Raw genomic sequence first — 17,556 nt, forward strand, 5'->3', positions numbered from 1 at the left:
ATGATTATCAAACGAGTTTAATTCGTTTGGCAATTCAGGTTGAAACTTAAAAAGGCATAAAAGACAAAATCGATTAAATAAGTCAATAAAATAAAATATCACATTTAAATCATAATTATTTAACTATTTCTTTTACAAAAATAAAAAAATTTTTACCAAACAATTTTTTTAATTTCCAAGTTAAAAAATCCCAATTCCAAAAAGCCGATTAACAAAATTTTTGCCAAAAGGATAGCTTAATACATACAATTTTAAATACTGAGTAATATTATCAACCATCCCCATAGACTTTAACTCATTTGTCTGTGTGTTGTTATTGGACAACTAGGCATCACTCGGTACATGCGTAACCGGACCAAACTACCATTCTGGTTGCTAAACTAAATTCCCAACTGTCACCAACGAGTCGTTAAACAACTTTCTCGAGAAACAAACCACTCAAAAAAAAAAACCCGAATCTCCCCCTCTCTTTCTCTCTCTAGAAAAAAAACTCTACATTGTATCTATCGCCGTTGCAAATTTGTCTCTCACTTTCTCTCTCCTCCTTCGAATTCCTCACTGCATTTCTTCGATCTCACCGCCTAATTCCTCCTACAAAATAGCAATTTCTCAGACCCCTCTCTCGGCTCAGACTCTTCCCCAAATCTGAGCTTTTATTGCTTCGATTGTGATCGGGAATTGTTCGACAATGGCATCTTTCTCTGTTCCTTGCCCTAAATCTTCTGCCCTATTCACTGCTTCTTCTTCTTCTTCTTCGCAGCAGCAGCAACCAAACCCAAAGCAAACCCAACACTGTTTGGTTTCGTTCCCATCGAGCTCGTCGGCGTTGTTAGCTGGATCGTCCCTCAGACTCCAGGTTAATTCATCATCGTTTGTGGGTTTTTATTGAATTTGCTCTCAATTGATCATAAATCTTTTTTATTTTTCGATTTTTGGTAGCTTTTGGAATAGTTTCGCTGATTGAATACTAATATTTTTGGATTAATTTACAAAGATTTCAATTTAGAATGATGGTAGTTGCATTTTTTGGAATTGAAAATGTGCATTGACGAGGATGCTTTGGCCAAATCTTCCTATTTCTTATTATGTTAAAAATGGTGAACAATTACAGTAGAGGTGAAAATTATCACAAATGTTTTATTTATTTTTATTGTTGTCTCTTTCTCATTGTTTATAATCCAAATTATCTATACTTGCAAACTTTCCAGCCAATTCCTTATCCTTATGCCCCCTTGACCAGTCATGTTACATTGTTTGATTCTAATATTATTGCATTTTGTTTTATATTTCTTTGGCAGGGGACTAGGGACAATCAATCTAATGTTTCCAAGGTGTTTGCCCAGCTTAATGAGGTAAGCTGCACATTCTTATAGAATGTTTACACTTCCTTTTGTTATAATGATGTTCCCTTTATGCTCTATCTAAAACCTACTCTACACATCCTAGGTTGCCCTCAAATCTTCAAATTGTGCACCAGTTCCATCTACAAAGCCCGTGGAACCTGCAAAAGAATCTCCTGCTCAAAATACTGTTCCAGATGCATCATCCATCTCAGCATTTATGACCCAAGTGGCAGACCTTGTTGAGTGCGTTAAAACCCCCATTTTTCTGCTCACAGATGTTTCTTTATGTTGCGGAATATATGTTAATAGATGCTTAAAATTCCTCCTCATTATTCTTTGTCAGGCTTGTAGATTCAAGAGACATCATGGAGCTACACCTTAAGCAACTGGATTGTGAAGTCATTATAAGAAAAAAGGAAGCTTTGCAACAACCTCCTGTAATTATGATGCAGCCTGCTTCTCCCCAAACTATGGCGCCATATCAACCACCTCCAGCGCAGGTCAATGCTCCTGCTGGTCCTGTTCCTTCAGCTCCAGCTTCAGCACCAGCACTACCTAGCCCTGCAAAGCCAAAATCATCCCATCCTCCTTTGAAATGCCCAATGGCTGGAACTTTTTATCGTTCTCCAGCACCAGGAACTCCCCCTTTTATCAAGGTAAATTTCTTAATTGATTTCAGTTGTGTGCGTAGCTGCATTTGTGCATGCAGCTGTGCTCATGCTTGTGTTTTTGGAGAGTGTGTGTGCACGTTTAAGAGAGAAACTAATTCTAATTCTAATTCTAATTCTTATTCTTGAAAACTTATTTCATTGTTAAATTACACTTACTTTCATTGTTTTTCTGAAGCAATTTTATCTAGTAATTTTTTTAGTGTTTGCATGTTTTATTGTTATCTTTGTAGTTAGAAAACTTCAAAGATCCCTAAAAACATTACCCCTAAATTCACCCTAATGATGTGGCAGGGAGTTGGGTCTTAGGTGATTGATTTTTAAATCAATATATAATTGACATGGAGTAGTCTACGTCATGTAAATTTAGGGGTCTCAAGCTTTTCCCTAATAGTTAATACTGATAATCGCTTGCCTTCTTTTTCCTCCAAAATTAATATTAGTTTGAATAATTTAAGAAAGAACCCCCTTCCTACTCTCTTTCTCATATGCAATTATTACATATTGAAATATCCATGGTATGCTACAAACTGCTTATTCCACGCATTACTTTTGTTTCTATTGAACTTCTTCTTTCATTTTCAATTTTTTTTTTTCTCTTTTTTCTGTTACCTCTGAATTAATATAATATGTTTCTCCTGAGTTCTAAAAATTCATATCAATTATGGTGGCAAATGATTCAGTTAACCAATTTATTAAGCAAAAATAACTTAAAATATGTTGGAAAAAGGTGATTATCCTGCCTTTCGGTTTTTTATTATCAACTTTCAGCTTATAAAAAGCTGCACCAAACAGGCCCTATACTGTGGCATGTGGCAATAGCCACACAGTAGCACTATGACCATGTCCTAGTTTTTCTATTGATGTTTTCAAAATGAAGTACAAGTCATCTTTTACCTTATCTCTGGCTATGATTGTGGTTCTCCAGGTAGGAGATAAGATCCAGAAAGGCCAGGTAGTTTGCATCATTGAGGCCATGAAACTGATGAATGAGATCGAAGTAAGTGTCTGCTTTAATTATCATTTTTTACGATTCTTAGTTTCAGTCTTATATACTAGTTGGTTAATGTTCCACATGCAAAATAGATAAAATCTTGGGAGTTCTAGCTTTCTGGTTTGGAATTGTTACTTCATGTGTGAGCAAGGTTCTGAAAAGCGGTTGCGGTCGCCGTAACGGTGGCGGTGGCGCGGTTGCGGTTGCGGGGTGTAAAGGCCGTAGTGTAACGGTTGCGGTAACCGGAACCGTGAATTTTTTTATTTTTCGCACAATTTGAAAAAAACTTACCAATACGCATATTTTTTTTCCATGATCATATTTATTGGGTTAAAAATAAATATTGATCAATTTTTATAAATTTTTAAGTATGATCCAATATATTTCATATTTTTAAATCACTATAAACTGAGTTTTTTACATTTTATTTTAATAATTAATGACTTTATATTATACAAAAAATCAATCACTAACTATTATATATAAGATAAACAATGACAAAAGTAAGAGAATAAATAAGAGCCTAAATATATATATATATATATATACATATTTTAACAAAGTCAAATAGATAATGGTGCTGTTTGGTATAGCTGTTAAAACAGATTATAGATTATAACTTAACAGATTATAGATTATGGCTTTAATCAGAAGCTGTTAATCTGTTTGGTATAGCTGTTGGATTATAGATTTAAGTTGCTGAGTAGTGTTTGTTAAATAAGCTGTGAAGTAGTTTTTTCAATTAATTTTTATTTTTTATTATTCACTATTTGTCTACATTTCTCATAAAAAATAATAATAATATTTTATAGTTCATTTTGATCTTTTTCTATTTTTAAAAAAATAAAAAATAAAAAAATTTAAGAGTATAACGTGAATTAACATGTCCACAGCAGAAGCTGATAATCAGAAGTAAGGAGTGAGCAGCTTCTCAGAATCAGCTTTTTTGACTTAAAATAAGTTGTTAGAATCAGAAGCTGTTTGAGATAAGTTTAACCAAAAAGTCCAAAATAACTTTTTAAAAGTCAGAAGCCATAAGTTAGCTAAAAAAAACCCCACCAAACACCCCCAATGACCACACTTATTATTATTATTATTATTATTATTATTATTATTATTATTATTATTATTATTATTTTCAAACAATATATAGATAGACACACACAAATAAAATGGTTGAGTGATAGTAGCTGAATAGAATAGCATAGGTCTTACATCTTTAACAAATCAATAACATGTTCTTCATCTTCACTCTTCTCTCTCTATCTCTTACTCCTCAATTTTCTCTCTTTATCTTTCATCTTCTCTCTATCCCTCTTCCCATAGTTTCAGCTTTTTTTTGTATGTTTTTTCAAAAGAAACAGTTTGGAACCGTTACGTAACGGTGTATAACATGCCGTTACGACCGCTACGGCACCGTTACGACCGCTACGGCCAACGCACCTGTGAATCTCAATCACACTGCAAAAGCGGCCGTAACGGGTGGCAGTAACCGCCAGAACCGTTACGTAACGGTGTTACGTAACGGTGTTACGTAACGGTTGCGGCCGCTTTTTAAAACCTTGTGTGTGAGATTCCTGGCAACCTAATTAAAAAATCTAAAAAATCCTGAGATATTGATTTGTGATTATGATTCGATTTTAAACAATGAATAGCAATCTGAATCAAACAATCAACAATAAATTGACACAACGATTTAATGTGGAAAAAATCATAATTGCACACCTTCAATTGTGATAAAAAAAATAACGGGCCAAAATCACAAAACAATCCACTAAGAAGATAAAAAGAAATTATACACGAGAACCCTCAATTACCTGGCGAATCCACACTCGAATTAAGCCGAACTCAATGTGTCTCTTCCACCACCATCTTTACCTCGGAATTGCTTTACCCAATGTTGAATCCATAACGCCAATGTCAAATCTACGATGATGAGTCACTCCAGAATCTATCAAAGCTTCAGATCCAAGTTTTCCAGAATCCACTGATGAACACCTTTCTTGTTTTGTGAAACAACCCTTAATGCTTATTAATAAATTGTTCATTGATCAATTGATCACCTTTTATACATTAAAGAAACTCATATATAAACATCCTCCAATTTAGAACACTTTGTTTTTACTCCTCTCTAAGAATCTGAACGGGTTAAACTCTAAAACGTGCAAACGACGCATTTTATACTAAACAAAGCCCCGAAAACTGCGCGATCCCCGTGCTTAGTCAGCAAAGTGGCAAACAAGGAATGCTCAAGTTAAGATATGGAATGTCAGCACAAACTCCTTTACATAGGTACAACTCGGGTTAGGTTCGCATCTAAACTCTCATAACTCACAAATACAATATAGCGAATAAAATAAAACTGAATGGAGTTTTGTCCAATAAGATTGCCAATTACAAAAACCTAATAATCTCCCCATTCGATTGCCAATTACAAAAACCTAACACTAACTATTATCATGGAAGATTCTTAGGAAACTAGGAAGCTCCAATAGGTTAGCCCACTTTTTTGTGAGGTCAGAAATCTTAAATGTCATTGTAGAGATAGAACATCCGTCTTTTGGATTTTGAAATCTTATATAAATGAGAGAGAAAAAAAGGTAAAGCTACTGACAACTTTGAGTTAGTATTGATTGGCTAAAAAGACCCATTTTGCTATATATATATATATATATATATATATGTATATAAAAGCCTTAGCTAGTTTGGCAAACTCATTTCCCGCCAAACAAGACACTTTAGCTACTCTAAAAAAACCATTATAATAAGTCAAAAAGTTAGGAATGTGCTAAACAAACTAGCCTTTTTAGCCTTAACTTTTTCGTGGACTTGGCTTTTTAAGCTAACTTCCAAAAGAAGTGTGAAAGCTTGGTCTTAGATTCTGCATATTAGTTGAATCATTTTTAGCTCACCAAAATTTTAGCCCCCTCAGCGATTTCACACAAAATTTGCAAAGAAACATGCAATTTAATTCATGATATATATATATATATATTGTAAGAAGCTAGGACAATTCTAAAAAGGTGGCATGTCCGTGTCATTGTCGGATACTGACACTCGTTGGACACTTTTACAACACATGCCCGACACTCATCCAAACATATATTATTTTTTAAAAGAAAATTTGGACTCAGATAGTCTTTAGACAATTAGAGGACACACATGTTCATTGCTTAAGCACATGTATCCATTGATTAAACACATACGAAACTAGTTAAGTTTGAACAAAATAACTTAGAATACGTTGATAAAAGAAAAATGATGTCTATTTATAGAAATTAATGTTATGTTGTATTTATTTATTGTGTTAGAATGATAAATTTATATATATGACATAAAATAAATATATAAAATTATATATTTTATGCGTGTCCTCCATGTCGTGTCCAATATTTTAAAAAAATTGTTGTGTCGTCGTGTCCGTGTCATGTCACGTGTCTGTGTTCATTATTAAATAGATTGTCTTTTTGATGCTCTGTGTCAGGCTGATCAATCAGGAACTGTGGTTGAGATAATTGTAGAAGATGGTAAACCAGTTAGTGTGGACACAGTATGTATCTCTCTTTTCTTGGAAAATTTTAATTTATTTTCTTTTCTTAAATCATTGAATACAGAGTCTATGGTTTTCTAAAATATTTCATTCCTTTTTGCAGCCCTTATTTGTCATTGAGCCTTGAAGAATTAAGCTACTTCTTCAGTTATTGGATCATGTATGAGAAAGCATATGATGAGCTTGAGCTGAGTTCATTTGTGTTCTTAGATTGTAATGTCTTCAAAGCTTAGTTCATTTGTGTTCTTAGATTTGTAATGTCTCACCTTTGTTACTTGGATTCATAAATTTTGAAACAATAGAATTATTTATATAGTGCTTTCTCTGTCATAGAGGAAGGTATTTCATTTTCTGTATGATTATAAGAGAATAATCATTCTGTACTGAAGCAAATGAATGACTATTTCATTATATTATATTTCATTTTAATGAACTAAACACTACATTAGCATACGTTTAGTAATAGTTATTATTATTATTTTGATTGTTTGTCTTTAATTCTTTTTATTCATTTATTTATTGTAAACGAAAATCAAATTTAACAAATATTTCATTTCTTAAAAATGTAAATAATCTCCTGAATTTATAATTAGTTTAGGGCGAAAATGCTTTTTTCTTTTTCTTTTCATTATTTTGAATATAAATTTTGAGGCCAGTCTCAAAAACTCCTTTTGATCACCTTCTCTCGCTAGCCAGCCCCACTCTCCGGCCATTACTTCCAAACCTAGTGATGGAGCCATGATTCTATTATTAGAGAGCCAAACGTATTAAAATTGACTTTTGAAAATTCCTTGTTCTGATTTCACACGGAAATTGAAAATTGGTAATTCAAACCCTATCACTCAATTAACATACCTGAAATGCAAATTTTGTGAATTGCATCACAATTTCAGCATGATTTGCACACAAAAGTGTCAATTTCACATAATAAACTCTGTTATTCATAAATTATATCATAACAAACAACTGATCATCGAACTATGCATTGGAAAAGGTTCCCTCTTGGGACAGATTGGCAATTTTATCAGATGTTCGTTGGTTGGCACGAAATAGGCGTTGAGACTTTGTCTGGACAAGGAGAGTCAACAACAAAGTAGCTCACTGGGTAGCTAATGCTCTTGCTAAGCAAAATCTTCCTGTGACTTGGGCTAGTTGTTCCCCTTTTGCTCTAGCTTCTTTACTTTCTCTTGATGTATCTGAAGCTCTTTCTTGAGTTTTTATTATATCTTGTGTTCAAAAAGAAAAAAAAAAAAAGAAGCAATTTCAATGCATAATAGATTTAGGTGTTTCAATTTGATAATCAAATTTTATATCAATTACCAAGAATAAGGGAAACCCGATCGAGTGCCCAGCAATTTTTTAAAATTTTCTAAGGGGCTACTATTTTGGAATGGGGAGGCTCTAAATGTACCCTAAAAATTTGGTTGGGCACCCCATTACTCTGAACATCTTAACCTTAATTTTGAATTTTGAATTTTTTATTTATTGAACACTCCAAAACACTTAATTAATCCCACTTTTACCCTTTACACCCAACTGTTGTTGCAATCGTTGCCACCGCCGAAGCCTCCTTTGTCACCGCTTTTGCCTTCAGACACTCACCACTCCTTCTTAACCATCTGTCACCCCCTTTCCTTCTTTCATAGCCATTTGCCGTCCCCACTTCATTTTCTCCTTCTTCTTCCGAAACCGAAAAGAAAGAGAGAGAACAAGAAAGGGCACTTTTACCCCTTTCACCCAACTGTCGTTGGGATCGTTGTCACTGCCAGAGCATTCTTTGTCATCACTTTTGCTTCTAGACGCCCGCTACCCCTTCTCAGCCATCCATTAACCCCTTCTCTTCCTTCACCGCCATTTGCCGCCCACACTTAATTTTTAGTTTCTCCTTATCCTTCTCCTTTCAAAATCAGAGAGAAATAGAAAGAGAACAAGAAGAAGGGGTTGTGAGGGGATTTCACGATAGGAGAAGGTTGGGGAGCAGGGAATCATGGTGGCAAAGAAGAAGAAGAAGAAAGAAGAGGTGGTAGTGGCAATGGCGAAGGCAAGTGGGGTGTGAAAAAGAAGAAAAAGAAAAATGGAGAGTTGCAGAAGAGGGTGGAGGGGTACTAGTGGTGGTGGTAGCAGAGTTGCAGAGGAGGGTGGGAGATTGCCGGTGATGGTAGTGGCGACAATGGTGGACGTTTAAGTGGTGTTGGTACGTGGGGAAGTATGGTGGTGGTGTCGAAAGGGGAGGAAAGGTCGGAGCATGGTGAAAGGGGTTAAGAAGGGTTAGCTGGAGCTAGGAAGGGAATGGCCAGAGTTGGATTATTGGCTAGAGTTGTGTGGTTGGATGGTTTAGGGTTTTGGCCATTTTGATCATTTTATTAGGCGACAAAATTGTATTAAAAAAAATTAGAGTAAATCTTGGGGAAATTTTATTTCCACACACCTAAATAACTCAGAGCAAATCTTTTCTCAATACACACACCTATTAATTTATTTATTGATTGTTTTTCTCAACCCACACAATAAAAATTACAATTATATCATTCACTCAAATATTATTGTACACACGCTTACCTCTCCTTTTCACACACTTTTTGAAAACTTGAAGACCAAAAAACTTCCACCCACGTAAAGCTTGAACACTAGTCTGAAGACCACATTCTTGAGCTACCCGTGAACTTGAAGACCTCCATTGAAGTGAAAACCTTCACTGTCTGAAGTGAGTCCATTGAAGCCATCCATGGAAGACCTCCATGAAATCCATTGAAAACCTCCAAAATAATGTTGAAGGTAAATAATCTTCCCATTTTGTTTTTATATTTATTATTTTGTTATTACATTTTATCATTTTTAAATCAAACCAAGGAAAATACTACAATGAAGACAACCTCCAGGTATGGAGGGTCAGGTGTTGACTCGGCCTCGCTTTGGCGAGCCGTTTCCCTTTTCTTGCTTCACCTCTTTGTTTCCCGACGTATCTTCCTCGGCCCTGGCGTATTTCTCAATTCTTGCCATGAGTTCTTCCATGCTCTTTGGCAACGTTTTTGCCAAAGACTTCCGTAGTGGGCAGTCATCTTTCAGGCCGTTCTTGAAAGACACGACTGCTACTTCCTGGTTGCATTCAGGTATTCGGTTGAACACCTCGTAGTATCTCTTCGCATAGGCCCTAAGGCCTTCTTCCTTGGTTATTCTTAGAGCCATCAAAGCATCAACCCTCAGGGGTTGCAGCTTGTTGGTCACGAACCTGGCCACAAACATCTCGGCCAAGCCTTCCCATGTCTTTATACTTCCTTTCGGTAACTTGTGGAACCAATCAGATGCAATTTCCCCAAAGGATGAGGGGAATACCTTGCAGAGCAGTGGTTCGTTCCCGCTATATAGTGCCATTGAATTTAGGTATAGCCCAACATGAAAGTTTGGATTTGACTTACCATCATAGATTTGGAACCTCGGCATACTGAACCTCTTGGGTGGTTCGAATTTGTCCAGTTCTACTGAGAAGGCTGTCTTCGGTTTTACTGGGGAGTTTACCTCGGCCTCTGCATTTTGCTGCCTCCTCTTGAGGTAGTCCCTTAAGTCTTCTTTGCTCCTCCCTGGAGCTCGGCTGTCTTTTGATTTTAGTCTTTTTGGTATACTGCTCTCGGCCTCGAGGTGGGTCCGTTTGGGTCTTTCTTCATGGGTTGTGTCAAAGTGGAGTACTTGCCCCTGAACATGTCGATGTTCTTTGGGGTCTGGATTCTTCATGTGTTGCGTCCTTCGTGACTCCTCTTGCCTTGGCCTTTCTCGTCCGACTTCCCTGGAAGACCGGTGAGAATGCCTTCCGCTCCTGGTATGTTGAGGGACCTCGGGGATTGTTTTTCCTCCACCTTTCTGGGTGTTGGTTGCTGGCATCGGCGTATCTTGCAGCGGGTACGGTGGTTGCATAACATTGTTCTGCATCATGAAGTTGACGACCGACTGGAGGTCCGCCAACTTGTTTGCTAATTCTTTTACTTCTTCGTCTCTGCGTAGGCACCTGTCCCTCCATACCTGGAGGTTGTCTTCATTGTAGTATTTTCCTTGGTTTGATCTTTTTGTTGTGTCACCTTCCTGGATATCGTCGTTCTCCCTGTGACCCTGGTCACGGGCTTCTGTATTGTGATTGTCTCCTTCGGTGTCAAGGTTAATCGGTCTGCTGCTTCCAGAAGGAGCATCGTCCCTAGCGTTTCCTTGTTGTCCGTTACTGGCCATCTATTCTTCCTTCGTTCCCACAGACGGCGCCAAATTGTGTGGGTGAAAATCTGACCACACTGCCCGTTTAGTGATCAGCAGCAAAGCACCGGCAGAATAGATGGCTCCAGCAACCTGTAACAGAAAAGAAAAGCTCCGGCGGTGGTTCTTCCACCCGGGGGCACTCCGACGATCAAGTCAGTATGTTTCTCAAGGATAATCAAGTATTAAACTGAATACTCAAAGTCTGAATTACATACCTTAGACCCACGGGGGTGCCTCTCTTTTATAATATACTCAATCCAAGTCCAACTAGAAGTATGACTTCTATGAACTCCAATCTTAGTGCTTACTCTGGACTCTTTAAGAGATAGAGATAAACTCCCTAAGAGTTTTATCCTTATCTTAACTAAGTCCCCTCTTTGCCTTAGGACTCTTGTCCCTTATCTTCGGACTCCGACATCTTCGGAGATGACCTCGGCTTCTCCGAGATTACCTCGGCTTGACTACCAGGGCACGTGGCACCTCGGCTTATACGTCGGCGTCACCATGCCACGTGTTAATATTAAAAAAATATGTCCCCACAATCTTCCCATTTTGTTTTTATATTTATTATTTTGTTATTACATTTTATCATTTTCAAATCTTTGTACACTCCATTGCCATAAAATCATTGATTTTTCCATCATGTTCATGGTTGGGGATGTCGTCACTGGTTTGCTGAATTTGTGCACCAAATTTGGAAATCAACAACCGAATAAACTGTTATAGATCAACTGAATAGAGTCGAAAATAGTTACAATATTCAATAGTTACATTTCGAATGAAGAAAGTTATTTCGGTTTTGGAGTTTTGAAACTTTTTATTATTTTTGACAGTTATATTTTGAATTTATTAGATATTTTTGGTTATGTAGTTTCAAAAATTTTGTGTTCTTTCGGCTCTAAAGTTTCGATTTTTTTTAATATTTTAATTACATTGATTGATGACATGGCTATCTCTACAATAACAAATTCATTTAGGCTCTATTTGGATCATGATTTCAGTAGGGATTCATTACTTTTCTATTTCTTTTTCTATTTCCTACACAAATCCTTCATTCAAACTTAGCCTTACAATTATTTGATTGTGTCTCGAGATTCTTGTACTTTGAAATTTCAATAACTATATAAGTGCATTAAGATAGAAGATTGAGAATTTTTGAGACGAAGATTCATTGACTGTTTTTTTCTTTTTTCTTTTTAGATTGGAGATTCCTTGACTGTTAACAGGTGATTTTTTGGATAAATGATCCCTCAATATTGATGGGTGCCTAAGTGCACTAGTTAACACTTAATTAAATTGGATAAATACATTATTTTATAAAAGTGAATAAGTAAGGAATGTATAACTTTAATGCTTTTGAAACACTTGTTACTTAATAACCAAGTCAATAGAATCATAGATGAGTCTAGTTTAGTTTTACCATGAACCTGGAGGAGAGAGAATTGGAGCTCCTGGTTGAACACTGCTGTAGACAGCCAAGTTCCTAAATGCATTAATCCATGATTTTGGACAATTGCAAGGACCTCAAAAGTTATGTACTCCAAAAAAATAAATCTTTCAAATATGTAAATTCAAACTCACAAAATGCATAGCGATGATCAAGTGACCAAGAATATAGTACTTACATCTTTGAACATAGTTTTCTAGTTTGTATTTTCTTAAATACAAATATCATTTTTAGGTTTATTTATTTATCAAAAGAATGAATTGATGGATTGATGAGAACAATTTTTTGTATGCAGATGGATGTCGATCTCAGTCAACGTCGGTCAGTAATAGTTTCGAACAGAAGACTTCATGAATTAGAGAATGCTGGACGTGGACATGCTATGGATGATGATCCTATACATGATGCATCAGTTATGAATGATATTGCTATAGATGATGACCCTAATGGTGATAATGCTGACATTGTTGATGAAGATATCCTTACTCAGTTATTTCTGAGAGGGCCAACTGATTCATCAATACTTAGAAGTTTTAAAAGTTATGTTGCCGCAACTATTTGGACTGGTGCTGATGAAAGGGGGCCCTTGAAGTGTCATAATCACTCGTTTAAGATTTGTTCGTGGTCGTGGTGGGAATAAGGCAACAATGCTACATTTGTAAATATTGTGGAGATGTCAGGACCTGCACACTTAGCTCGTTGCACATACCGCTTTGTTAACAAAATTGTAGTGTCTAGTTTTGTTGAGAGATGGCAACCAGAGACAAACACATTCCATTTGAATGTTGGAGAGATGATTATCACATTGGACGATGCTGCCACTATCCTAGGGCTTCCCATTGTAGGCAAATCTACTAGTGTGCGTAAATTGTCAAAAAGGTGGGCCATTGCATTAGTAGTTAATACCTTGGAAATTGAAAAGCAAGAGGTCAGACATGAGTTGTCTAGTGATGGAAGCAATTTAGTAAGGCTTGAGTGGTTAAGGGCACACTTTCATAATGTCACAGACAATGATTCAATGGCAAGAATTGCATGTGCAGGTAGAGCATACTTGTTATTTTTGTTAGGTTGTTGTAGACACCCCATTTTTGACGGCCCTTCAAGACTTGGATGTTCTTGCAGGTACATCCGATGACGAGTTTGGTTGCTCGCTGAGCGCTCAAAGTCCTCAGCGGAACGCCACAGGTTTGAGCCTTTTAAACCCTGCATCTTTTTTGCCTTATTGACCATGTCTTGGTTTCTCTCCCCTACAGCCTTTGGTGGCCTGCCGGCCATCTATGAGGGCTGTCGGCCAGGGCTTTTGGCCTGCCGGCCATTGATGTGCCTTGCTGGCCATCAATGATGCCTTGCTGGCCATCAGTGATGGCCAGCCGGCCACCAGTGTTTTCTGTAGATATTTTGTGCCAGCTGTGCCAGCTAGTTACACAGAGGCTTGCATCTGCCCACACGTGGAGGGCTGGATCTCTTTGTATGGAATTCATATTTTCTATATATAGGGAAGCCCTCTCTCATGTTTTGAGGTTGGAAGAATTAAGACTCAAAATTCTCTCTTTCTCTCTCTAGATTTCTCTCTCTCTCTCTTTCTCTCTCTCTCTCTCTTGTATTTCTCTACACCTTTGCCTACGTACACTACACTTTTGCACATCAACCCTTAACCAAAAGTGATCACCTTTGAGCTTAGGCTGTTTGAGGACCTCTCGGAGCTTTACAAGTTGTTTTGGGCTTGAATTGTTGCTTGAAACCACTCTTCTCTTCAAGAGGTACAATACTAGTCTTTTAAACTTGCTTTGCTTACTTGTTTTTCCATCTCTTTCCTACTGTTATGGGCTGGTTTTGAGCTATAAAAAACTTTTTTTTCATGGGCTGAGATTGGTGTTTTGGGCCATCAAAGGTTAGAGGGTGGCTCATCCCTCTTTATCCCTTATTGTTAAGGCCTTTGTGCACTTTTGTTTCCCATTTTAAAACTATCTTTTTTTTGACCCTTTAACCACTGAATTTTAGAAGTTTTTCAGTGGCAAAAAACTCATTTTGAAGTCCAAAATTGGAGGGGTTAACCTCCCATTCTTGTGTCTTGTTTGTTAGTTTAGTTAACTTCATATGTTAGCATGTTTTTCTAGTTTAGTTTAGCTTAATTCCAGCATGTTTTTGCCTTTGAAATAGACTGCTTTAGCTCTGTTTTGGGCTGTTTGGATCAGTTGAGTTTTGTTTTGCATGGTTGTAGTGCAATAGTCCTCACAAGCTTGGTGATTTAGGCTCTAGACACCTTCTTGTTTGAGTTGATAGCATTTGTTTATGCTTTTATCACTCATTTTCAGCACTTAACCATCTCTGCAACCTCTCTCATTTCTTGGTTTTATTTTGCTTTGAAAGTGGTTCAAACCATTTGCTTGTTTAAAACATGAAATTGAGGTTTTTGTGCTTAATGGTTTAATCTCTTTGGGGGTTTATTACCAACGACATGAGATCTCTTTCATGCCTAAAACAACCTTCGATTTGAGCTTTTTTTCCATTTAGAGGACTTAACTCATCATTTGGACTTAATGTGATTAAAGGATGGTTGGTAACTAAAATGTGTAAACAAAATTGATAAGTAAAAGAGGCAAGATAAGCATTCTGTTGTGTTGCATTGCATGTGTTCAAATCAGACGTTAATTTGAACATAAGGAAAATGGGACATTTCATACTAAAAAATGATGAAATGTGCCACTTTTCTAGGTCTCCATTGTCCTTGATCATGCATGATAGGGTGATGGTTCTTGAATGTTTTGTTTTGCATTTATTAAGCTTGCACACCTTGAAGCACAAGCCATCATGCAATGAAATTGCTTTGATTGGTGGTTTGTGGTTTAAGTTCACAATTCCTCGGATTTGTCCATGAAAATGAGAGGTGAATTGTGTAGACAACCCTTGGAAAAACCTTCTTTTTGCTCTATTTGTACTCTGTTGCAACATGGTGATCCAATGCATTAGTGGCTAGTAGTTCACCATTGGTGGCCGGCAGACCACCCTTTTTGGCCGGCAGACCACCCTTTTTGGCCGGCAGATGGTCGGCAACATCCATCCATGGCCGATGGGCCACTGATGTAAACTTCAGTTGATTTTGGTAAGACGAAGCAGAAAGGTCTTGGAAATTCTCAACCCTGCAAACAGAGGCTTTCAAGAGCAAAACGGAGGTCTTTTCGAGCCAAAACCGAGCATGTGTATCTTCCATTTCCTGAGGCGAAATAGTGGCAGCATAGTTTAATGTCTTAAATGCTTAGTTCGTGTGCATTTGTGTTGTAAATTAATTAATTAGTTTGCTAGTTAGTTAAAGTGTTGTAATAATTAGTAATTAGCTTAGCTAGTCATTCATTTGGCTTGTAATAATTAGTCTAATTAGCTTAATTAGATTAGTTTAATCAGCTAGCTAGTTAGTTCTTATTCATTCGGACCCTCCTTCGCGAGGGCGTAATGTTGTAATAAGTGTGCATGCGTATGTGTATGTTTTTCAACCCACGTCTTTCTCCCTTTTATTTACCCGCTTTCGATGGTTAGATTAGGAGTATCATGTTTTAAATTAGCATGCCTTATGCTTGCATCCATTCATCTTGTCTTGCATACACTGAGGCTCGGCACATCATTCAAACTGCATTGTCATTTCAATACCTTAGTTGAATACGTGTTTAATCGCATGTTGTTCAAATCGATCCATATGCCATATTAGTAGCCGAGCTTATTAAATTGCATATTGCATGTGTTGCATTAGACATCTTGTATAGTTAGGAACCACACATATTTTTCTAACTCATATCTTCTTAGCCTGGAGTATTAGGTGAGTTTTTATGCTTTAGCATACTTGCATGAATGTGAATGTTGCCATAGTTAGCATGCTTGCTATGAGGCTATGTGCTTAAATGATAAACTGCTTGAATGCCTGTGGATGAAGGTTTATTGTTTGAATTCGAACGATTCAACAAATGTGCGTTTTAAGCCCACTTTGTTGAGTGGCAAATCATGTTTTAAGCCCATTATGTTTGGTGGCAAATCCGCAAACTTTAAGCCCACTTGAGGTGGCAAATTCAAACTATTTTCGCAAACAAACATGAGTTGAATTGTTCTAACTTGAGCAAACTAGTCTATACTTGATTGTGCGCATCACATAGTAAAACTAGCTTAATAATCAGAATAAGAGCACATAATATTTATAAAATATCATATCATGATTAATAGAGATCGATCTTTGATCGGGCGAGTGGGGGTGCTCAATTCATGACCTTTCCCTCTCGTACCCAAGTTCCCGAGCCGAGGCAACTTTGGAGATAACGGACACATGGCCTTTGGCATGAGTCATGGGTTTCCTAAATTTTTACAAAATAAAATATTTAGGTGACGACTCTATATCTGGCAAAGCAGTCTACTTTTGGCACTTTTTGATTCAAAATCAATTTTTCAAAACGATTTGCCGGATTTGGACTCTTTGGTGATTATCAGTTTCACATTGCACTTGTGAGATTAGATTTAGAACCGCGGGAGCCCGAACTGTAGAGCTTCTTTCAAACCTTCCTAAAGAGGGCGCGAAAAAGCCGAGCCACAGTTGTACACTTTTCAGTGACAAGACTGGTACTAGGGTCCCAGTTGTTTATTTGAGTTTGTTGTCTGATTTGATGACCTTATCTTCATATGCTTGGGGTGCTGCTGCATTGGCATATTTATATAGACAGCTAGGGTACGGTAGTACCTTCAACGTGAAACAAATAGCCAGTTACATGACACTTCTTAAGGAATGGATTTATGAGCACTTTCGTGGATTCCGACCACACTTGAATATGAATTACAGTTAAGACATGCCACATGTTTACCATTGGACTTCTCAAAGAAAGTATGGTGAAGAGACACAATTACAGGCTTTTCGAGAGGAGCTTGATAGGTTGGGTATACATGATGTAAGTTAAAAAGTACTTCAAAATTTGAAACTCTATTTCATACAAAATTTACATTTGTCATATCTTATAGTTATTATTGTTTGTAGGTTATTTGGGACCCGTACCAGAGTTACAGAGATGTCCATCCGTGTCATCCAGTTACGTTCTATCACGGTTGCCTAAAGTGTTTGGAAGTAGTTGAACCATATCACCTTGATAGAGTTTTGAGATAGTTTGGTAGAGTGCAGACAATCCCTAATCCACCACTTGGCCCTATGCGTGCTTCTCGAGGAGCCACAACTCCACACTACAATGTTATATACGCGTATTTAGACATCATTTGGGAGGCATGGGACAACCATGTGTTATCTGATCGAAGGAGAAGTACACCGGTATGTTAACGTTGGGATTGTG

General features: G+C 37.1%; 1 protein-coding gene across 1 annotated transcript; it reads left to right on the forward strand.

Annotated features, from left to right (window-relative positions):
• The first annotated feature begins 301 nt into the window (after nucleotides 1–301).
• LOC114310482 (biotin carboxyl carrier protein of acetyl-CoA carboxylase, chloroplastic) lies at nucleotides 302–6,993 on the forward strand. The gene is made up of 7 exons (XM_028256471.2): nucleotides 302–856; nucleotides 1,299–1,352; nucleotides 1,447–1,586; nucleotides 1,687–1,999; nucleotides 2,940–3,011; nucleotides 6,490–6,555; nucleotides 6,659–6,993. Exons 1-7 carry the CDS (start codon nucleotides 689–691, stop codon nucleotides 6,680–6,682), a joined length of 837 nt encoding a protein of 278 aa, XP_028112272.2. The 5' UTR covers nucleotides 302–688; the 3' UTR covers nucleotides 6,683–6,993.
• The last annotated feature ends 10,563 nt before the right edge of the window (nucleotides 6,994–17,556 follow it).

This window comes from Camellia sinensis, chromosome 15 (genome assembly GCF_055761805.1).
Source record: "Camellia sinensis isolate YWXY chromosome 15, ASM5576180v1, whole genome shotgun sequence".
Taxonomy (NCBI): domain Eukaryota; kingdom Viridiplantae; phylum Streptophyta; class Magnoliopsida; order Ericales; family Theaceae; genus Camellia; species Camellia sinensis.

Excerpts from the sequence above, each read along its gene's own strand:
- LOC114310482 (XM_028256471.2), top strand. The coding sequence starts at position 689 with ATGGCATCTTTCTCTGTTCCTTGCCCTAAATCTTCTGCCCTATTCACT. Across the intron at positions 2,000-2,939 it reads GAACTCCCCCTTTTATCAAG|GTAGGAGATAAGATCCAGAA; the intron begins GTAAATTTCTTA and ends GTGGTTCTCCAG. Across the intron at positions 3,012-6,489 it reads AACTGATGAATGAGATCGAA|GCTGATCAATCAGGAACTGT; the intron begins GTAAGTGTCTGC and ends GCTCTGTGTCAG.